Source organism: Nansenia antarctica, assembly GCF_963989245.1.
Source record: "Nansenia antarctica genome assembly, chromosome: 4".
Taxonomy (NCBI): Eukaryota; Metazoa; Chordata; class Actinopteri; order Argentiniformes; family Microstomatidae; genus Nansenia; species Nansenia antarctica.
This window is the reverse complement of record NC_137689.1, coordinates 56,912,830-56,937,174: the sequence shown is the minus strand read 5'-3', so window position 1 is coordinate 56,937,174 and position 24,345 is coordinate 56,912,830. Positions and strand designations below refer to the sequence as shown.

Genomic DNA, 24,345 nt, shown 5'->3' with positions numbered 1-24,345 from the left:
TACAGATAGACGACTAGGGTTGTCATATTGCACAATAGTGTTATTAAACCAATAGAGTGAGACAGGATATGTTCATGCCAGGTGCCTTTCAGGAAGTAGTGAGATCGTGCACCTAGCCTCCCAGTGAGCAATAGACGTCTTTTCAACCTCGCGTCTACAATATAAACCAATATAGACCAGCTATATTACGGCTATATTTTCTACTTATCTTAAATGCATGAAAACCGTTATTAAACCCCTCTAAACTGTCAGAATACGTCCCAGACGTCATGTAGTATGAGATTCCATGTAGTCTAGCATAGTTATTCATGCGGAAGTGGTGGTTTAAATTGCGTCTATACGTCGCTGTCCTTTAACCCAGATAAATGCGGTCTGTGTCTAAACCTGTTTTAGTCTAGCAGCACTTTGAGTTTAAATTAATACCCTAAACGCCTGTAGATTGTCAAAATATGTACCAGACCGTCATATAGTCTGAGATTCCATGTAGTCTAGCATAGTTATTCATGCGGAAGTGGTGGTTTAAATTGCGTCTATACGTCGCTGTCCTTTAACCCAGATAAATGCTGTCTGTGTCTAAACATGTTTTAGTCTAGCAGCACTTTGAGTTTAAATTAATACCCTAAACGCCTGTAGATTGTCAAAATATGTACCAGACCGTCATTTAGTCTGAGATTCCATGTAGTCTAGCATAGTTATTCATGCGGAAGTGGTGGTTTAAATTGCGTCTATACGTCGCTGTCCTTTAACTCAGATAAATGCGGTCTGTGTCTAAACATATTTTCTACTTATCTCAAATGCATTAAAACCGTTATTAAACCCATTCTATTGTCCTTACGCTCTACTCTAAGACTATGAGGCTGGGAAGACAAATCGGCAACACACTACATGAACTGAATTGAGATTATATAGAAAAATAGTCATAGTACCAGGTGTTGATGACTGCAGAGGAGAGTCTATCATTGTAGAGTCATCAGTGGCTTTTCAAACAAAGATCAAAGCACATGAACAACTTTAAACAGGAACAAGTAGCACAGAATGAGAGGAAAGACCAGTTATATTTTAAAAATACAAACGCATTGCTTACAGGCATATTCTTCTTTGTCCTTTTCTTTTAATTCAAAGAGGTCCATAGAAACTGATCGTTAAAAGGAAATATCGTTAAAATGTGCTTTCTTAAATACAAAAAACGTCACATAATAATCGCATTACGTTTTGCTACATGTAACCGGTTGGTTATTATTTCCAGTTTGCGGTTAATGTAATTTTGGTTAACAAATGCTTTCTTTCGCTACGATTGGAGACGGGTTACCACGTGACCATGGGACGTATTGAATTTCCCGGTTGGAACAGTGAAAAGTAGTATTTTTGGGATGTTTTGTACATTGGCACTACATTATTATTGTTAAAACACTATTCCACTAATACCATTATTATTATATAGTGGAATGCCTATAGAAACTATTGTTGAGGTTAAACCGTGACCTACATTGACGTGCCAGAGAATGACTACCCTCCCTCGAAACCATCGCGGGTATCGCTTCTCGGCCTTTTGGCTAAGATCAAGTGTATCTGTTCTTATCAGTTTAATATCTGATACGTCCCCTACCCGGGGACGTTATATTAAATTGATTTTTGGAGCAGGGAGATGGAATCGGGGCTTGCTCCGTCCACACCACGCATCGACCTGGTATTGCAGTACCTCCAGGAACATAATATTTCAACGGCATTTCAAGGTCTAAATATACGCCAAATTGGAAATTGAAACAACGTCTATGTTTAGACGTTGAAATGCCGTTGAAACATAGACAGGGAAACAACGTATATGTTTCAACGGCATTTCAACGTCTAAACATAGACGTTGTTTCAATTTCCAATTTGGCATTTATTTAGCCTCGATTTCGCCTAGACGTCTACAGCCCATTTAGACGTTGTTTAGACGTCTAATCAACGTAAAATTGCTCACTGGGCTATTACCTACCGTTGCATTTCTTGCTGCAGTGTTAGCTCTAACAGGCTGGCCAACCCCCAGGGCACCACTTGCCCCAGCTAGAGCGCCCATGGGCTGACGTACTGTGGGAGAACTGTGTAAACCACTGCTAGTTTGTGTGGTTTTGTGGGCAGCTTTGTCTGACGCAGCTGAGGAGATCTGTTTCAATATCAGTTTTCTACCTGAAAAAGATAAATGTAGCCACTTGCATTACCATAGATTGCAAGTTTTCAGAAATTGACATATCATTAGCTAACATAAGCATAAAAGTATTTTTTGAAAAAACGCTGGTAGGGTTAGTTAAACAACAGTAGTTCTACGCTAGCTAAGTTAGCGCAATCACAATCAAACCACTATTACTATCAACAATCATAGCTAGCTATCTTACATGAAGGTCATGAGCTTCCACATGTATTTCGATGAAAGAAAAAAAACAAGCGAGGCACAATACTGATATGGTTTAGAGAGTTACATTTAAAAGAAACAATTTAAATAGCTAGCTAGAGCTACACTTACCTGAGGAGTGTGACTGAGCTTTCCGTCAAGCCTCGAATGTTCTGTGATTGGTCAATCACTGCAGTCAATCACTCAATGCCCACTCGAAAATGATCTCTTGTGATTGGTCAATCAATCATTGCATGCCCGCCCTTACCTGCGCTCTCACATCCAGCCACTGATGTGACGGACATCGCGCATAATGTACTATGACGTATTAGAGTGTTCCACTATGAAACCACGGTGCGTCTTGTCAGCGATCACAACTTGGTAGACCTTGGTAGATCTCACATGTAGATCTCACATGTCCCGTTGTTTTTATAGACAACTAGAAGATTGAGACCAGAAGAAGTCACATCAGATTTGTTTTAGGTGCTGTAAAGACATGGGAGAGCCAAATAAAACAAGGTTCGCGTCCCTTCAGTGTTTCTGGAAAGAGCAGGCAGAAAAATACCAGCAGAGGTAAGGAAGTCTTGATTTTTGCCAAGCACATGGTTTGAAAGCACCTTCTTGTGATGAGGTAGCCCTGTCTGAGACCTATAAACTGTGACTTTGAGGACGTCCTCTTGGCTTAATGGGAGAGATGCTTGAGTCTTTCACGTGGGAGACCAGGGTTCAAATTCTGCCAGTAACACACAGATCAAAGAATAAACTTCATCTTAGCTATGTTGAACTGTAGGACATCTTTGACTGTTTTGTGTCTGTGTCTGTGTCTGTGTCTTCAGGGTTGAGCAGTCTCAGGAGGAGCTGCAAACTAAGGCACGAAACAGAGAACTGCTGTCCAAAAGATACCGCCTGCGTATGGAACTGGAGACTAACAAGGTAGAACACACACACACACACACACACACACACACACACACACACACACACACACACACACACACACACACACACATCATGGCCATCACCAGAGGCCATATCAATAATAATATAATAATACCATATTTAATTGTCAATAATATAATACATCAATAATAATATTAAATCAATAATATAATAATAATACCATATTTAATTGCTAATAATATGTGAAAGTAGTAATAATAATACACATTTTCAATAATAATATAATAATACCATAAATGACTATTATTATGAAAAAATAATCTGTTTGTTGTGATATTGCAGGAGAAGTTTGAGGTCCAGCATTCGGAAGCGTTCAGGCAGATCTCCACACTAGAGGTGGACCTGGCTGAGACCACGGCGTTGGAGCAGTCCAACGATGACTTGGAAAGGGCAAAGAGGTCAGTCTGCTTTGACCTTCTCCTGACCTACATGAAGTTATTCAGTATTTTGTGAGCCTGTCTAAATAAGTAAAACAATTTAGGTTGTATGTTGAAGAGGGACTTCACACAAACTATTAGCAAACATTCTAGATGCTTTATCATATCTATAATATAATTCCCTCCAATGCCAGTCCACACCCATAGAGCACATGGATAGAATTCTAGCTACAATGGCTTAGATTATGCAGCTCAACGTGCTTTGACAGTTCAGCACAATCATGTCACAATAATGAATAGTTCAGCACAGCCATAATACAGTAATAAATAGAGCAACTTTAATAAAAGAAAGAATAATATATATTTAAATAAAAATATGAAAAATGAGTAGGAATATAATAAGAAAAAAAGTATTAATAATGATATGCCAGTTAAAAAATACTGGTTAAAAAGATTTGTTTTCAGCTGTCATTTAAAAATGTCTACTGAGTCCACCTCTCTGATACCCTTTGGCAGGGAGTTCCACAATTTTGGCACGTAATGGACAACGGCGGCTTTCCCAATGTAGGCAGTAATGAGCTAGTTTGTTGTGTATGGTGACTAATGATGACAATGATTTTATGTTTGATGTAACTGGTGATGCTAAAGACCAATTAAACAGTTTCTAATGTAATCATGTCTGTCTTGTCTCTCCCTCCCTGCCGTCTCCCAGGGCGAACATCATGTCCCTGGAGGACTTTGAGGGGCGGATGAACCATGTGATCGAGAGGAACGCCTTCCTGGAGGGCGAGCTGGACGAGAAGGAGAACCTGCTGGAGTCTGTGCAGAGGCTCAAGGACGAAGCCAGAGGTGAGCGCCGGGCCGAGAGCTCACCACAGGAGCGTCTAATGTTACAACAACAACTGTCTCTGTTTAGTTCTACACTCCAGCCAGCCTCTCTGTTAAAGGATGAGTAATCTGATGGTTGATTGACAATTGTCTGATTACCCTATTCGAGTACTTGAATGCACCCTTCCTTCCTTCCTTTCCTTCCATCCTTGAGGCAGTCACTGATCTAATGTGATTGGATTGGTCAAAGCAACATTTTCATTGCTTGTTTACCACCAATCAAGTCATGTCAGATCAGTGATTTATACATGGAAGGAAAGAAGGAAAGAAAGACAGACGGTTAACCGAGGTCCCGACTCCCGAATACCGTTAAAGATCCCGTGATCCCACTTATCGCAAGAGTAGGCGTTAACATGTCACCCTCTGCTACCAGTTGGTTTATTCATCCCCACCCCTCCCCCCTGCAACAGTTCCCCAGATTCTCGCTGCAAATGAGAATGTGTTCTCTCAGGCAACTTGCCTGGTCAAATAAGGGTGAAAGAAGAAGAAGGTCTCATACAACACTCGTCCAGGCCACGCTCGGTCTCTGACGGAAGGCTAGGAAGTTGCCGTAGCTTGACTAGTATTGAACGTCTTTTCCCCTTTTTCCTCCCCCTCCAGAGCGACGTGCAGCTGATGAAGCCCGGAGACAAGGTGGGCGCCAGCGAGGCCACGCTCCTCAACATGCTGAACATCTCGCCCTTCTCCTTCGGCCTGCAAATCCAGCAGGTGTACGACAACGGCAGTGTCTACAGCCCCGAGGTCCTCGACATCACCGAGGCTGCGCTGCACGCGTGCTTCGTCGAGGTGAGGACACAAACACACACACACACAAACGCAGCATATACACATCCATTATATTGAGATTATTGCTACTAGGAGATATATACCGTGTTAGATTCCTGACATCCTTCATACTGCTAGTTTGGATCAATGTTATCCATTATGGATGGCTGATATGCTGTGTCTGCTCTTCCTGTGTGTCGGGGCAGATCTGCGGCATGAGCTTGCCGTGCAACAGAAGACGGAGCGACACCTGTCCGGCAGCCTCAACAAGACGGAGACGGACCGGACCTGCAGAGATCTGAAGAGGAAGCTGAAGGAGTTGCATGAGAGATGCGTGCCGCTGCATGAGATGCATGAGGCTGAGCAGAGTGCATCGATGGCTGAGGCTAGAGACAGCATTAGCCAGACCCTGGTCGCCATTCAGGGTGACATGGTGGCACAGTCAGGGAAAATGGAGACCTCAGTGGAGCTACAGCAATGCCACAGTGCTGTAGGATCTCTGCTGGAGAATGTAGAGAGGGTGTGTAGTGAGGGTAGTCTCACATGTCAGCCTCCTGGGGGGGCCCTGGTAAACCAGGTCAACCAGGTGATGGCCCTCTCAATGGGATCCGACACCTCCACAGCCTCGGTCACACAGCCTCAGAGGGATGCTAGTGGGAAGAAGAAGAAAGGGAAATTCAGAAAATTCCTTTCAACGATGAAGCGCAAGCTCAAGGTAAAACAGAAAATATACAGTGAATTTATAAGAGGGCCACATTCCACATAATTTCACATTAAGGAAGTGTAATGTAAAGGTAAAGTCTTACCAGTTTATTATAAAACAGCAGACAAGCTATGCATTGTTGTTGTAGGAATAATGGGGTTTTAAGAGATATGTTCTGTCATTGATTCTTCTTCTGTAACAACTGATATAGTGCCAGAGGACCAACCAGTTTGGTGTCCAGCCTCCAGCCCCAGGACCGGAGGACATCAATGATGGTGTCCAGCCTCCAGCTCCAGGACAGGAGGGCATCGAGGTTGCCCACGACGATGGACACAGCAGATGTAAGTCAACATGTAGAACACATAGACCTAGGACATACTAACCAGACGCCTGATCCTGGATGTCCTATTATAAGGACGGTTATTCAGGAGGACTCAGTGCAGGAGCCAAATAGTACAGGCAACGCCCAACCCTATCTAGTTTCACCCCTCTATATAACGAAGAAGTTTGAACACACTGCACCAATCCTGAGATCTCTACACTGGCTACCAGTCTCTCATAGGGCTTTCACACCGGCAAAGAACCGTGCCGGTTCGCGTTCATACCAGTGTATCGTTCGCCGGACAGCGCCAACGTTCGGAGGTTTCCGAATGCGAACGCGAACCGGCACGGTTCTTTGCCGGTGTGAAAGCCCTATCAGAGAATTGAATTCAAAGTACTCCTAATTGTATACAAATCACAAAATGGTCTTGGTAGACTAATCAGCTAATCATTCCAAGAGTGAAAACAAAACACGGTGCAGCAGCTTTTAGTCACTCTGCCGCATGCTCCTGGAACTCCCTGAAGAAATCAAACAGGCCCCTAAAAATATTTAAATCTAAGCTAAAAAAAATATTTGCAACAGTAATGGTTAAACACTAACACTTCGATCTATGTCTTTTCATCCATTATCTATTATCTTATTAATTATCTTGTTAAATGTTTATCCATATATATCTATTCTTGTAATTTAAAACATATGTTACGGTACATGTGGGAATACGGTACATGTGGGAAAACTAGGGTTAGGATTAGGTGCTAGGGTGCTAGGGTTAAGGTTAGGATTAGGGTTAGGGGTAGGGTTAGGGTTAGAATTAGGGTTCGACATGCCAGCATGTACCAAGTCACCCTAGCACCTAACCCTAACCCTAGTTTTCCCACATGTACCGTATTCCCACATGTACCGTAACACATATATATATTTTCTTACTATCCTCCTCTTGGTATTGTTCAATGCTGTATGTAAAGCACTTTGAATTGCCTCTATTGTATGAAATGTGCTACAAATAAACTCACCTCGCCTTGCCTATGTGACACCAGATATGAGGGTATCACATGTCTTGCCAAACTTTGGCAAGGAGGATTATGGCCTCTTGGTGCGAGGGATCTGCACCAAACTGCTGGTGAATATATTTCCCGCCATATCTGGGAGAGACCTGAGTGAGAAGAGCATGGGCATCACAGAGTCGGTCCTCTCAGACTTCTGCGCAGCGTCACGCATCCCACGGACTCAGGAATACCCTCGGGGTCTGGACATCTACAAGATCTACATGGATGTTCACAAGGAGCTTGTGCAACAGTTCGGTGGTGAGGAAGGCCTCAAGATGGCGGCTGAGTCCAAATATCCAGCAATTGTCAATGTTTTGGAGACGTCATTGACGACGGAGCTTCTTGGTGCGTGTGGTGCAGCACAGGCAGCCAAGAAAGGAAAGAAGGGAAAACTATTCTCTCGCTGGAAGGTATATTACACATACTAAATCTATATCTTTCAAAATGTTAATTGATAACACTGCCTTGTCTTTAACTAATTGATACAGAATTACACATTTATATTCATATGTGTAGTATTTTAGTTTGTATAATTGCATTGCTTTATTGGGATTGATAAGCTGCAACAGGTATGGCATTTCCATTTGCACCTTTTCTCAACATTCAGGGCTCCAAGAAAATAGACGGCAGTCCTCGGAAATCGATGAAGAGCAAACCTCAAAGCTCTTCCAGGCCTGTATCCTCTACAGCAGTGGTCTTCAACCGGGGGTCCGCGATCCCTAGGGGGTCCGCAGAGGTACTGCAGGAGGTCTGCCAATTTCTGTCATAATAATTGACAACTTTCACCAAAATAATCAGTGAGAATTAAAAAATATAACAAAAATTATATTGAGTAAGGTACAAGAATTAATAGGCAATACTAAGCTACGTTTGACAAAAACAATTTACAAAATAAATGATGCCCATGATTCTAGAGTCTAACATAACGTCAGCTGGAAAAAAACACACACCTGTCTAGCAAGCTAGGTGTTGGCTAAAACGCTGCAGTTCGGTCTTCATTGCGAAATTAACGTTAATTAATAACTAGCATAACATTTCTAATTTAGTTACTAGTTTGATAATAACAAACCCGCCTCTTTGCTTCTCTATGCGCCACATTCCACATAATTTCACATTAAGGAAGTGTAATGTAAAGGTAAAGTCTTACCAGTTTATCATAAAACAGCAGACAAGCTATGCATAGTTGTTGTAGGAATAATGGGGTTTTAAGAGATATGTTCTGTCATTGATTCTTCTTCTGTAACAACTGATATAGTGCAAGAGGACCAACCAGGTTGGTGTCCAGCCTCCAGCCCCAGGACCGGAGGACATCAATGATGGTGTCCAGCCTCCAGCCCCAGGACAGGAAGGCATCGAGGTTGCCCACGACGATGGACACAGCAGAAGTAAGTCAACATGTAGAACACATAGACCTAGGACATACTAACCAGACGCCTGATCCTGGATGTCCTATTATAAGGACGGTTATTCAGGAGGACTCAGTGCAGGACCCAAATGGTACAGGCAACGCCCAACCCTATCTAGTTTCACCCCTCTATATAACGAAGAAGTTTGAACACACTGCACCAATCCTGAGATCTCTACACTGGCTACCAGTCTCTCATAGGGCTTTCACACCGGCAAAGAACCGTGCCGGTTCGCGTTCGCGTTCGGAAACCTCCGAACGTTGGCGCTGTCTGGCGAACGAGCCCGCGTTCATACCAGTGTATCGTTCGCCGGACAGCGCCAACGTTCGGAGGTTTCCGAATGCGAACGCGAACCGGCACAGTTCTTTGCCGGTGTGAAAGCCCTATCAGAGAATTGAATTCAAAGTACTCCTAATTGTATACAAATCACAAAATGGTCTTGGTAGACTAATCAGCTAATCATTCCAAGAGTGAAAACAAAACACGGTGCAGCAGCTTTTAGTCACTCTGCCGCATGCTCCTGGAACTCCCTGAAGAAATCAAACAGGCCCCTAAAAATATTTAAATCTAAGCTAAAAAAAAAATTTGCAACAGTAATGGTTAAACACTAACACTTCGATCTATGTCTTTTCATCCATTATCTATTATCTTATTAATTATCTTGTTAAATGTTTATCCATATATATCTATTCTTGTAATTTAAAACATATGTTACGGTACATGTGGGAATACGGTACATGTGGGAAAACTAGGGTTAGGGTTAGGTGCTAGGGTGCTAGGGTTAAGGTTAGGATTAGGGTTATGGGTAGGGTTAGGGTTAGGGTTAGAATTAGGGTTTGACATGCCAGCATGTACCAAGTCACCCTAGCACCTAACCAGGGGTGAAAGTGGTTTGAGTTTCTTACAGGAACTATAGGCTACTACCCCAACCTTCATCGTTTCATATTGTTCTCCTCCTGCCCCCAGCTTCATGCATCCCTGAACACACACATCGTGGTGTTGGTGTCGAAATTAGAAACACTTTAGGGCTGCCAAGTTTCACCAAAAGTTTGGAGTGAGAGTTTTTGGTGGTGGAGCGACCCAAAACTGTGCACGTTTTGGTAGCGGCGGCCCCTCTGTCCCACACAATTATTTGTGCTAGTTTCCTGCAATTTTAAACCAGCACAAGAAATGAAAATAATTGGAACATTTGATAAAACAAGAGAAATTCAGATACTATATCTTAAGTCTTAATAAACAAATACAGTAGCCTACAGAGTCTAAAACAAAATTGGGCCTTATCAAGTGAACTCAACCCCTTGGTCAGCAGCAGAAAGACCCTTGGTCATCATCTTATATACAGTGCATTGCTCATAGATGGCTATCATGTTATACAGTACATACCAGGGTTTTTCCTGGGTCAGAATCAAGCCTTGGAGGTTGATGTTGTGCGCGAGCAGTGCGCCCACATTTTCTTTGAGGGACCCCCAATTGTTGTATTTGTATTGTAAATTGTAATTATTAATAATAATAATAATACGATGCGATTTGAAAGTACCAGTAGGCTACCAGATAATATTTTGCTACCAGGGTTGCCAGATGGAATTGACCATTTCCAGCCCAACCAGTCTAAAAGCTGTCGAATCCACCCGTCCAGTGTGACCAAAAGTAGCCCAATCTGGCAACACGGCTTGCTTATGGAAGCATAGTGGACTTAATTCAAATGTTAATGCAATTTGAGATTGCATTTGCATGTTCCACTTTTGCATGCATTCTTTCAGACAATATTCAAATTCAAATGCAATTCTAATGAGCGGATGTGTTTCCTAGAACATATAAATGCAATTGCTAATCACATTATTGCATTACAATTTGAATATTGACTCAAATAACGCAGGCAAAAGTGGCAAATGAATATGCTATTTTGGGATTGCATAGTCATTTTCACATTAGAATGAAAATTTGAATTGTCAGCTACAAAGCAGATGTGTTTACTAGAACATGTAAATGCAATTGCGTATCACATAATATTGCATTACAATTTGAATATTGACTCAAATAACGCAGGCAAAAGTGGCAAATGAATATGCTATTTTGGGATTGCATAGTAATTTTCACATTAGAATGAACTTTTGAATTTTGTCAGCTACAAAGCAGCGCATGACTTTTAAAATTATATGTCAAATGGCTTTGCATTATCATTTTAATATTGACAGCGAATGTGCACATCAGGTACATGAAAATGAAAATGCAAATCATTAGAATTGCATTTGAATTTGAATATTGTCTGAAAGAATGCATGCAAAAGTGGAACATGCAAATGCAATCTCAAATTGCATTAACATTTGAATAAAGTCCACTATATGCTTCCATAATTGCTACGTTACATGCAGCTCGGGTGAACACAGGTTCTTCCATTAGATTGCAGACTGAAGTTAACGAGCGTAGCTTTCTTTAAATGAATTTCAAGTACCGCAAAACAAGAACTGGTTGAAATGCGTGAGTCTCACGGCCACCTACTGTAAGGTGCGACTGTCCCCCCGCCCCCGGCGCGACTGTAATCCCGGTCGGACTGTCTCAGTGCCCAGTGCTGCCCACCCAACCACGTCGCGTCGCGTCGGGTCTACTGTAAAGCGGGTTAACATGTCCTTTTCAAAGGTATTCAAATAGACGCAAGGAAACATAACGTCAGCCATGTGTTTCCTTGTTGGAAATTATGGATCGTGAATCGTGATTGCTTCTGCACTCTGCAGCAATCGGATTTTGATTGACAGGCAGCTGCATCTCTTCCCCGGCACAGAAAGTCTTGCCGGAACGCAGCACCGGACCGTTCCGGCCCACTTTCACCTATGCACCTAACCCTAACCCTAGTTTTCCCACATGTACCGTATTCCCACATGTACCGTAACACATATATATATTTTCTTACTATCCTCCTCTTGGTATTGTTCAATGCTGTATGTAAAGCACTTTGAATTGCCTCTATTGTATGAAATGTGCTACAAATAAACTCACCTCGCCTTGCCTATGTGACACCAGATATGAGGGTATCACATGTCTTGCCAAACTTTGGCAAGGAGGATTATGGCCTCTTGGTGCGAGGGATCTGCACCAAACTGCTGGTGAATATATTTCCCGCCATATCTGGGAGAGACCTGAGTGAGAAGAGCCTAGGCATCACAGAGTCGGTCCTCTCAGACTTCTGCGCAGCGTCACGCATCCCACGGACTCAGGAATACCCTCGGGGTCTGGACATCTACAAGATCTACATGGATGTTCACAAGGAGCTTGTGCAACAGTTCGGTGGTGAGGAAGGCCTCAAGATGGCGGCTGAGTCCAAATATCCAGCAATTGTCAATGTTTTGGAGACGTCATTGACGACGGAGCTTCTTGGTGCGTGTGGTGCAGCACAGGCAGCCAAGAAAGGAAAGAAGGGAAAACTATTCTCTCGCTGGAAGGTATATTACACATACTGAATCTATATCTTTCAAAATGTTAATTGATAACACTGCCTTGTCTTCAACTAATTGATACAGAATTACACATTTATATTCATATGTGTAGTATTTTAGTTTGTATAATTGCATTGCTTTATTGGGATTGATAAGCTGCAACAGGTATGGCATTTCCATTTGCACCTTTTCTCAACATTCAGGGCTCCAAGAAAATAGACGGCAGTCCTCCGAATTCGATGAAGAGCAAACCTCAAAGCTCTTCCAGGCCTGTATCCTCTACAGCAGTGGTCTTCAACCGGGGGTCCGCGACCCCTAGGGGGTCCGCAGAGGTACTGCAGGAGGTCTGCCAATTTCTGTCATAATAATTGACAACTTTCACCAAAATAATCAGTGAGAATTAAAAAATATAACAAAAATGATATTGAGTAAGGTACAATAATTAATAGGCAATAATAAGCTACGTTTGACAAAAACAATTTACAAAATAAATGATGCCCATGATTCTAGAGTCTAACATAACGTCAGCTGGAAAAAAACACACACCTGTCTAGCAAGCTAGGTGTTGGCTAAAAATGCTGCAGTTCGGTCTTCATTGCGAAATTAACGTTAATTAATAACTAGCATAACGTTTCTAATTTAGTTACTAGTTTGATAATAACAAACCCGCCTCTTTGCTTCTCTATGCGCCACATTCCACATAATTTCACATTAAGGAAGTGTAATGTAAAGGTAAAGTCTTACCAGTTTATCATAAAACAGCAGACAAGCTATGCATTGTTGTTGTAGGAATAATGGGGTTTTAAGAGATATGTTCTGTCATTGATTCTTCTTCTGTAACAACTGATATAGTGCAAGAGGACCAACCAGGTTGGTGTCCAGCCTCCAGCCCCAGGACCGGAGGACATCAATGATGGTGTCCAGCCTCCAGCCCCAGGACAGGAGGGCATCGAGGTTGCCCACGACGATGGACACAGCAGAGGTAAGTCATGTAGAACACATAGACCTAGGACATACTAACCAAACAAATGAAGTATTCTATTCTGTAGCTATAGGCCTGGTGAAGCTCATATGAACTCTCTCTCCTCTCTCTAGCGGCCAGCCCAGTGACAGCTGAGACGACGCCTTGTGAGGAGAGCGGAGCTATAAAGAAACAGAAGCGTTCCCTCTTCCAGAGGATCCTCACATCTGTGAGGAGACGGCCTCCGTCCCCCGAGACCCTGTAACCATCTTCACAACGATGGACACAGCAGAGGTAAGTCAACATGTAGAACACATAGACCAAGGACATACTAACTAAACTAATGAAGTATTCTATTCTGTATAGGGTTGGGTATTGTTTGGGTTTTATCCGGTACCGGTACCTAACCGATACTTTAAAAACGGTACCGGTACCGAAACGGTACTTAATTCGGTACTTTTGATTTTTTTAAATGACATACTGTATATATATATATATATAATAATAATAACACGGTCGACAACATTAAACAGCTTTTCACTTTTTTATTGCTGAGGCACAATATATATTAGTTAAATATACACTCAAATGAAAATAAATGAAAATAAAACTCCTGCTGACTGAGGCACAATATACATATATATAATATTACAGTTAAATATACACTCAAATAAAAAATAAATAAAAATAAAACTCCCACCTCAGCAATTCTCTTGCAAAAAGATCAGCATATTTGCCTTCTCTGGCAAAATACGACACCTCTCTTGACTTTTTTTATTGTCATTTTGATTTTTTTTTTTTTACATAATTGTCTAATGGCACAGATTTATAAACATAAAGTAAACAAATATTGTTTTCACGTCACTTCACCTGAAACTGAACGACACAGTGCGGAGCGAATTCCCTGGTAAAACGTTTCTCTCCCCCCGCTGTCAACGGGAGTCGTCAACCAGGAAGCGGTGCTGAGAGAGCAAGACACGAATCTACCGGCATTTGACTGCCGCTGGACTGAGGAACACCAGAGGCACAGCACATCGCCATAATAGCGATAAAGTGCGAATGATTTTAAGCATTTTGAACTTCGCGTTGTTTTCGTCGGGTGAAATGCAGCCACACTTTAGAACGCTGCTTCATTAGGGCCTTCGGCATTCTCGGTGACCTCGTAGCTAGGCTAGCTAGCGAAATTAGATAATATGATTATGATAATAATAATAATAATAATAATAATAATAATAATAATAATAATGCAATTCAGATAATATAATCATTTAGTATATATGCTTTCACTCACTCTTCTTAACTAGTAACACAACTGCTCAGCTCACTACTACCACGACACGCACTGAGTGGAAATTTAACAGGCGATGTGACGTCACGAGTCACCAGTTGACTGTTGCATGACACCGGACACCAGGGGGCGAGATAGAAAAGTACCGAAATGAGGTACCGAAATCTCCTTTGCAATTCGGTACGGTATATACCGAATGTAAAGTAACCGGTATATACCGGTACCGATTTTCGGTACCCAACCCTAATTCTGTAGCTATAGGCCTGGTGAAGCTCATATGAACTCTCTCTCCTCTCTCTAGCGCCCGGCACAGAGGACGCTCACAACTGCAAACAGCCTTGGCCGGAGCTGCTGTCCACCGTGAATAAAAAATTATTTGCATTATTTGCATGGCTTATTTGCATGGCTTGCCTAGGTAGGTAGTTTTTGGAGTGCCTGCCTGTGTATTCTAGTTGACAAGACATGGATGTTGTTTGTTTAAAACATTTATATTGATCGCAGACAGGGCCGGCCTGTGGGTCTGTTGGGCCCCAGGCGAGATCTTGAAAATGGGCCCCCCCCCCCTCGTAGTAACTAGTTTTTACAAATAATAATCGCCACGTTGCTCAACGTCCAAGAGAAACACTGTGACTGGTTAAATTGATTCACCAGACATCTTTCAATCATCTTAGCTGACACCTAATTTCACCAGTCACAGTGTTTCTCGGAAGTTGAGCAACGTGGCAATTATTATTTCGTTAGCCTCATAGCATAGCATTGCCTAAGTCATGCTTTACTTGGTCACCTGGTCACTGGGCCATCTTTGTAGGTAGTGTCAAGAATGCCAATGTCAAAGAGATGACTTGGGCAGATAGTGATTTTGGAATGTAACAAGCATTCTGATAGGCTGATGGCATAGGCAATAATGCACAGTGAATCAGCAGTGTTAGGAGAGTAGAGTTAGGCAGATATCTCAATTTGGCCTGTAGTGGCTTCAAACAATTTAGTAACCACCGTCCAGGCAAGACAGGGGTTTTGACGCACATCCAAATATTCAAACCAACAAAATCGTATATCCAGTCCAGGTAGAATTGCAACAAAAATATGGATTTATTCTCCTTTAAATATAAACATACAATTCACACTTTCAATGGCATCTTTAGAAAATAGAAAAATAACAAAATAAAAAATCCACAGAAGTTCACAGTATATATCTCAGTATATTTCTCAATATAAATCACAGTATATTTCTCAATATAAATCACAGTATATTTCTCAATATAAATAACAGTATATTTCTCAATATAAATAACAGTATATTTCTCCTGGGTCAGGGTCCTCTTGAGTAGAAGGACCTTCAAGCAGACATATGAGATAATATATAATAACCAGAAAACCTTTACCTTAAACGGACATACTGTATATCTGCAATGTCACACAAATAATTGTGCTCCTACATAACACAGTATAAAGTATGAAACATTACTCACCAGCAGCAGTAGTAGGATCTACTGGAGGAGGTGGCTGGGTTGTCACATCAGCTGGAGGTGGGGGCCCACTCAGGAATTTCAACAAAGCTATTCCTACAGGAATACAGCCAAAGCATAAGCAAGCATAAAATGCCTATTTATCGTCTTTTTAGGCCTGAATATGTATCACATTCCCCCTAAAGTGGGAACAAAATCTTCAGTTAGATGATTTGCTTGAGGATGTACTAACATCACAGCCACCCTATTCTATGGAGAGACCTTGGGGGTTGGCATGATCCAGCTCTCCTCAGGACACCCACGGCATACTGTGTAGTACCACAGCCCCATATCCTCTGCCATGTCCTATAGCTTTGCTAATGATGACTAGTAATAAGGGTACATCTTGGACTTGGGTCTCTGGGGTTCGCCCATCTAGAATGATTGTGCCATACAACCAGATGATCTTTCTGAAATTAGATTATTTCTGATCCCCTGAAGACAGTTGGAGTTCCAGTTCCTGTTAGTGAATAACTCTTTCACTCTTATTTGGTGATAATGAGACTCTCTAACAGGGTGTTGTGTGACTGCAAGAGTCACAGTGAACTCCATTTATCTGTGATTAACACACCAAGCTGTTATTGCACATCTGTCTTGCTGGGGGAAACTGATAGTTATTGTGAAAGCACTTGAGGACAAGGCAGTGAGGGGTCCATGACGAAGTGCTTTAATTAATCACAGAAAATCTAATTCTGAGCTATGCTTAAAAAAATAAAAAAAAAAGTGCCTTTCTTCATTCACTTCACCATGCATTTGTGTATATTGTGGCCTTCCTTTTCTTAATAATAACGCCATTTAGTTGACACTTTTATCCAAAGCTATTTAGATTGCAGTAAGTGCATACATCTTTCAGTACATAATATGGTCCCAGCAGGAATCGAACCCACAACCGAAAGCATTGTTAGCGCCATGCTCTACCAACTGAGCAATGACAACACAAGGACCATTGCTAATCATTATTACAACTATAAGAACGTCATCCTCGCCTTGATCAGGGTTATGAGAATCACGCTAAGCTTCTTTCAGTGTTTGCCAGCATGTGTTCCGCTCTCATGTTGCCACTCTGGGGGCTGTGTTGACACTCTAGGGAATGCTGAGACGTGACAGCCGAGGTGTCATTTTTCATGTAAATAGAGTATGGCAGGGTATAGAAGACCTGCTGTTTGTGAAATTAGGCATGGCACACACACAGCATATCCACCTCTGCTGAAACTGAACATATCTTTAACCAGAAATGGAGAGTACTGTATGAGAGAACATGAAGTAGAACCCCCCCCCCCCCCCCACTACAGAGGTGTATATTATGATATAGGAGAAATACTTTCACTGTTCACAAGAAATTAGAAGCCACATAATCGTAAAGCATTAAAACATACTACAGCCCGTTCCAAATTATTATGCAAATGATATTTTTCTCTGATTTTCCTAAATAGTCGATGCAAATGACAATCAGTATAATTTTCAAGTCTTCAATCGTTAGAGTATAATTCAAATTTTATTGAACAAACCTCCCAATGATAACAGTATATTTTTTTAAAATACAAAACTCAAAATGCACTGTTCCAAATGATTATGCACAACAGAGTTTCAAAACATTTTATAGGTTGTAAAGAACTACAAATGGTAATTTGATGAATTTAGGGTTAGGAGGTCATATTAGGAGGTCATATTTACTGAAATCAAAAGCTATTTCAAACAAAAACATCTTAACAGGTCAAGTTACATGTTAACATAGGACCCCTTCTTTGATATCACCTTCACAATTCTTGCATCCATTGAACTTGTGAGTTTTTGGACAGTTTCTGCTTGAATTTCTTTGCCAAGAAACAGAAGCAGGAGACAGAGAATGAACTGAATGCTTTATTATTTGTGTTAGTAGGTGTTCTACTGAATAAAAGGTATGGTATGTGGTTGCTTGTTGTCGTGGCAACGTGTGTGTGTGTGTGTATGTGTGTGTGTGTGTGCATGCGTGTGCCTGTGGGCGGGGGATTATTATATGAGTTGCATAGAATGATTGAAAGCTATTATGAGTTGCATTCAGTGTGAAATGAGAGGATTACTGAAAGCATTTTTAATAATGGAAAGGTAAGGTAATAAGTCAGCATGGTTGATTCTCGATTTGAAATACAATCATGTGCTTTGATCATACATTTACATTCTCTGGGTGAAGCTCTAGGTGGCTGGTAGGGGTCTGCTCTATTGAAATGCAGCATTGCAAATGTGACACGGTCTGGTAATTTGGGCCGCAAGTCGGCAACCAATCAGACTTTTATTTTGAAACACGGAAATACATTTCAACAATGTTGAAAATCACAACACAAACTCGCTAGTCAAGCCAAAATACTGCAATGCAATGGATTCGGTGTGTAATCCCCACTGCTACCTAGTTAACTTTATACAACAGTTAGTTCCGACCAAGTAATTTGATTGGACAAGAGGCATTCCATGAGTGCTGATATACAGTATAACAGCACTGGGACCTTTAACTATAGGTATCACTCCGAAATGACCGTTAATACAAAGTAGCTAACCTGCAGATGTTTGTGTTCAGGTTACTAGGCAACAGTCCAGTTGCGGAACAATTTTTTCTTGACGGAGCCAAAATAGTATCTGACACTCGAGGTCGTGCTGTTATACTGAATATCAGCACGGCTGTGATTGTCTTCGGTACTTGGCCTGCGGCCTCGTACCTACGACCGAATCACAGCCATGCTGATATTCAGTATAACACACTCCCTCTTGTGTGATATTGCTTAAATAACACTACTTTACATTGTTAGCAGGCTCAAAAAAGCTGTGTTAGTTGATTAGCGAGTGTGTAATTGATTTTCAACAACTGTGCATTGTGTTTACATTTTTCAAAAGAAAAATCTGAACCTTAAATCGGATGCCGACTTGCGGACCAATTGACCAGACCGTGTCACAAATTAGTCAGTATATCTGAATTGACAACATCTTAGCAGCTCTGACTGAAAATCTGAACTGCCACTGTGGTTTGAATAGGATCAGATACTCGTATGCGTAGAACACAATGTGAGGTATGACATGTTTTCAGACAAATCAGAATGTGAAATTGACAGGCAAGGTTTTTGTCATGGTCCATCAGAGCCCATCTGAGACTGAGAAAGCTCTGCAGATGTCATAAGCAAAGGGCTGGATAGAGATGTGTAGTGTCTACTAATAGATCATGTAATAATGCATACAGGTCCGTACTCTCCACAGACAAAACTGCACTACACAAAACTATGTGTGACTGCAGAGGCCTCCCACGCTCCTGCCAGAGGCGGCAATCGTTGTGATAAGTTAAGGTTACTGCCCTAGGTCAGGATTAGACAACACATTAAGTCGCCTAATGACCTCCGCTGCCTGAATTATGTAAATCTATGGAGGATAGTCTGTAACAGACTTCCTGAGTATTCTCATCCTCTGTACTCCAGCCTGTGGGGGAATACAGTGCTGTACATCGCCACATTTCGAAGCAGAGCAGAGCTAAGTTAAGTTCTGTTGGGTTAGAGCCCCTGTACTGGATCTGTCATGCCAAACGTTGCCACCTGCCAATATTAGTCCGGGCCATCAACTGCCCATCAAAATCTAATCGTTCGAATACTCGACGTGCATTCCGCACATCCCCGGACTAATCGGCCAAATACTGTCCGCCTGTGACGTCATTCTACCGCTGTGTGCTTACTACCACAGATGAATGTGTGTATCTTAAACTGGGAAGACAAATGTAATCTTCTTGCACTTGAATAGCATTAAGGCTGATGCAGGCTCACTAGTCAGCTATAGCTTTTATGTAGGTATGGACATTTTATATGAAAACACCTGCTAGCATGCTAATTTCACACGTAATTCCTAATGTAGTACGGAGTACGGAGTTGGCTAGTTAACCCACATCACATCACATCACAGTGATAAATATAATTCCTGCATACTGCATACTACTACTGCATACCACTACGGAGCAGAAAAATATATCCGACATATTTCAATCTCGCCGGTACCGGTGAAAATAAGTCCCTCTAGGCACAATTTGCATTGTATTAAAATGTGCTAAAATTAAATTCACATATCCTGATTACTTCTATTTATTTCTTTACTTATTTAGGCTATGATTTGAGGGATTTAGGATATGATTATTCGAGGTGCCACATGCCTTTGAAATTGCAGTATAATAGCTAGAGAGAGAGTAAATAATGACCCTATTGGAGATAGAGTAGGCTACCTTTTATCAGTGTGCGTAAAGTTCCACTTTTCCGAACACAGTCACCAAGGCACGCTGCAAGCGCTATGGTTATTAGATGTGAATGGAGCTGGACATAGCCTCATTGTCCAGCTGAAGCCCTGTAATATGGGATGGATCAATTTGATTTTGATGGGCCAGTGATAGCCCGGACTAATATTGGCACACGGACAAAATTTGGCATGACAGATCCATTAATAATGTGATAGAGATTCATGTTTAAAGAAGAAAGCATACCAGCATTGTAACAAGGGGGTGTCTGCAAATGGAATTTGAATTTGAATTTGGTTATTCGAATCCGTTTTTTCTTATCTGGACTTCTAATACCCAATACCCTACTTTTCTTTAATCTGTGTCTTGCTTGTGCTCTGTCCATGGGAATGGACCAATGGATGTAAATAAACGGCTGAGAATAAAGCACATACAGTAACGGTAATCACTACCCTCTCACTTTAGCCTCAAATCTCCAAGCTGCCTGGAGCAGTACCCGCTCTTTCATGAAACATAATGTAACATAATGTACAGCCCTCAGTCATACCACATGGGTGTTTCAATTGAAGGTTTGGTCTGTGATAGCTTTTCATGCTTCTGTCATGTCCTCTGGGTTTGTGTTTGTACTCTGTATCTGCTGGTTGCTGATTCCCCATCTACGTAGTCAATGGTGGTGTGAAGATCCTCTGTGTCTGACGGATGGTGTCAGTTCCAATTAGTCTGAGTTTTTTTGTTTTGTTTTGTTTTTTGTTTTCTGGTGCGTTGTAGATCTGTGGTTTCTCTCCCCCCTCTCTCTCTGAAGGTCTGGAGCTGCTGTACCAGCCAGAGGTGGTGAGGCTGTACCTCTCTCTCCTCACACGCAGTCAGAACCACAACACACTGGAGGCTGCGGCTGGAGCTCTGCAGAACCTCGCTGCAGGACACTGGGCTGTGAGTGGGGGGGGGCGACGGGAGATGAGATATCTAAAGCTAGGAGGGAACAGAGAGAGAGAGAGCGAGCAAGGAGAGAGAGATAGATGGAGAGTGTGTGTGTGTGTCTGGGCAGGGGGTTATAATTAATACAGAATTATGGCTATATATATTATAAGGTTCATTCATTGTGAAATGAGAGGATTACTGAAAGCAACATGTGCGTGTGTGTGAGAAAGAGAGGATGTAGGAAACATGAGTGTTTATCAGTCTCTCTCTTCTTCTGTCTCTCTTCTCTGCTTTTGCTCATAGTGGTCTAGTTACATCCGGGCTACAGTGCGGAAGGAGAAAGGTCTGCCTGTTCTAGTGGAGCTCCTGCGCTCAGATGCTGATAAAGTAGTCAGAGCTGTAGCTATTGCTCTCCGCAACCTGGCCATAGATCGGCGCAACAAAGACCTCATAGGTAGACCTCATTTCTATCCCACCCCCCCTTTCACTCTCTCGCATGCACACACGCCCACACACGCACACACACACACACACACGCACGCACGCACACGCACACACACACACACACACAGACGCATGCACGCACGCACCCACACACACACACACACACACACACACACACACACAGAAACACACACACACACACACACACAGACGCATGCACGCACGCACACACACACACACACACACACACACACACACACACACACACATACATCACACACACACAGATGTTTGATTGTGTTGTCCTGTTTCACAGGGAGCTATGCTATGAGGGATCTAGTCAGTAACCTGCCGTGTGGCCAGCAGCGGCCAGCAAAGAACCTGGAGGGGGACACAGTGGTGGCCATTTTGAACACCGTCCATGAGATCATCACAGACAGCCCTGAGAACGCCCGTGCCCTCACACAGGGTCACGCCATCCAGAAACTGGTAGCCATCAACAAGACGAGGTATATAAAATGTCCTAACTCCCCCTAATGTAGTATCTCTCACATAACATATGGAAATGCCAGTAGTTTAGAAACGCACAGGATCTGATGAAGTCTGGGCTAAGGAGGGCAAACATGGACTAGTGACTTGAGAGTGAGTTGAGAGAGTTGTTTTGGGGTTGAATTAGCTCAAGAGTAGACGTTCGGTCTACAATGTCCTCTCTTTCATGCTGCCACTGTTTTTTTTCTTCATTCATGTTGTGATCAGCCAATCTGTACGTGAGACCAAAGCTGCGTCCCATGTGCTGCAGACAGTGTGGGCCTACAAGGACCTGAGACCTAGTCTCTTCAAGGCAGGCTGGAACAAGAGCCACTTCAAGGTATGCCATGCTATTTTGTATTATTCTCCATGTATTACAATGTCCATAGGAGTTACCAAGTACATCTGGTATGGATTTGTATTATATCTGAGCACAGTATATCACAAGCTGGTCATAATGTTGTATCCCCTTTTCCATCTAAAAGCCAACAGCTACTGGAATGCCAAAGAAATCCAAGAATGGAAAGCCTGGCTATGATGACATCACACTGCCCCTGATGGAGAAAAACCAAGGTCAGCAAGAGGATAATAGATTGTAGGAAACAAAGCACTGCTAAGCCGTTGTATAATGCACTACTGCTTTATGAGTATGTGTGTTTGTTCAGTTTGGTCGGTGTGCGCCTCCTTACCTATCTGAGACTGTTGATGGCTTTATTCTCACTGAGGGCTTTCTGCAGATGGATACTCCCCTGTAGACCAGAGTGACAGAGTGGGTGATGGACCAGGCCTCATGATGGAGAGAGAGCCTCTCCAGGTAAACCTGACCATCCGATGGACTCTGTTCGGTCAACAGTTTAACTTAGACCGCTCACTTTCTTAAAGCTCATATCTGAGTCGGTTGAAATTGCACACAAGTGTCAAAAGTAACAAATAAAACACATCTGGTATAAACTGGTGTACAAATAATATTGTAATGTAATATGTCTCATTAATTGCCGGTATACTTTAGTCAACTTTTCTAACACCTGTTGTCATGCCATGCACTTGCACACTTTTTTGTTGCAGACTATCCCAGAGAGGAAGCACTTTATCAGGGCTGGGAGGCCTGCAGTGGGTCTGGTGGACCGCAAACCTCCACCCCTAGACTCCTGGGTATGAAGAGGGCAGAAGGGGCCATAGTGCAGTAAGTCCAACTTTAAGTCCTTTTAAGATGGCATGACTCAATGCTTGGACACACATGGGTTTCTACTATTAGAGTATTTATGTACAGTAGTGAAATAGTCATAGATCTCTTACAAGTCCTTCCTTTGTTTGCAGGAGACATCATCAGTGTCACATGTAAAAGAGGATGACAAACATCTATATTTGTGGAGGTCATTTTGATGTGGTTTCCCTTAGACATCTATTCCCCCTGTTAAGATCGAGTGAATATTTGTCCCTATTTTAAAGTGTTATAGAATCTGTAATACATAGTTGATTGTACATAACCAGTAAATTACTTTTTGATTTTGTTTTTATACACACAGGCCAGTAGAAAGACTGGAACGATGCAGCTGAATATAAAATGGGAAAAAATAATTACATACTTAACTAGTGTAATTAGGATTTGTTGTCAAAACTCATTTTAAATCTATTTGGGATATAATTTCTTGACCCTTTCCCCGCTACTGTATTGTTTTGCTCCTGCTTCAAATTGTGCATTATTTATTTTTGTTAATTTGAGAGATTGGCAATGGGATTGTAAATGTGTAATAAAAGATTGTTAATATTCTAAATGAAGGCATTTATATTGTAATATTCATTGTAATATTCATGTATTAACAGTTGTGGATGTTATCTTGTAGCCAGCAAATGCGATAGATACATTAACATTATGATACTAAATTATAGCGCTATTTTATCTGAACCTATCTGATCAATTTGCTTTATGCGTGTTCGTTCTTGCATTGCAATGTTGAATGGAAAATGCTGCTTAGCAAATAAAATCCATAATTTCTAGATTTTGTATGAGCTTTCTTAAGACACATTTTTTTGCTGTATCAGGCAAGGATGGTATGAATTGTATTTCACTTGTACAGTATGGGAGGTTGCAAAGTCTATTTCAGCACTGGACAGCTCCACACGTACGGAGCTATTTTAGTGCCATCAGAAATTGAATTGTATTTGACAGATTGAATTGAATATGACCACAAATTGAA

The 24,345-nt window shown here is 41.9% G+C and overlaps 1 protein-coding gene across 1 annotated transcript; it reads left to right on the top strand.

Moving 5' to 3' along the window:
* Positions 1–7,425: 7,425 nt before the first annotated feature.
* On the top strand, positions 7,426–23,305 carry LOC308156140 (splicing regulator ARVCF-like; the record flags this gene model as incomplete). Its single annotated transcript, XM_080529496.1, has 9 exons — positions 7,426–7,690; positions 11,857–12,123; positions 21,060–21,187; positions 21,479–21,629; positions 21,936–22,128; positions 22,376–22,487; positions 22,633–22,720; positions 22,885–22,961; positions 23,213–23,305. 9 exons carry the CDS (start codon positions 7,426–7,428, stop codon positions 23,303–23,305), a joined length of 1,374 nt encoding a protein of 457 aa, XP_080385622.1.
* Between the last annotated feature and the right edge of the window lie 1,040 nt (positions 23,306–24,345).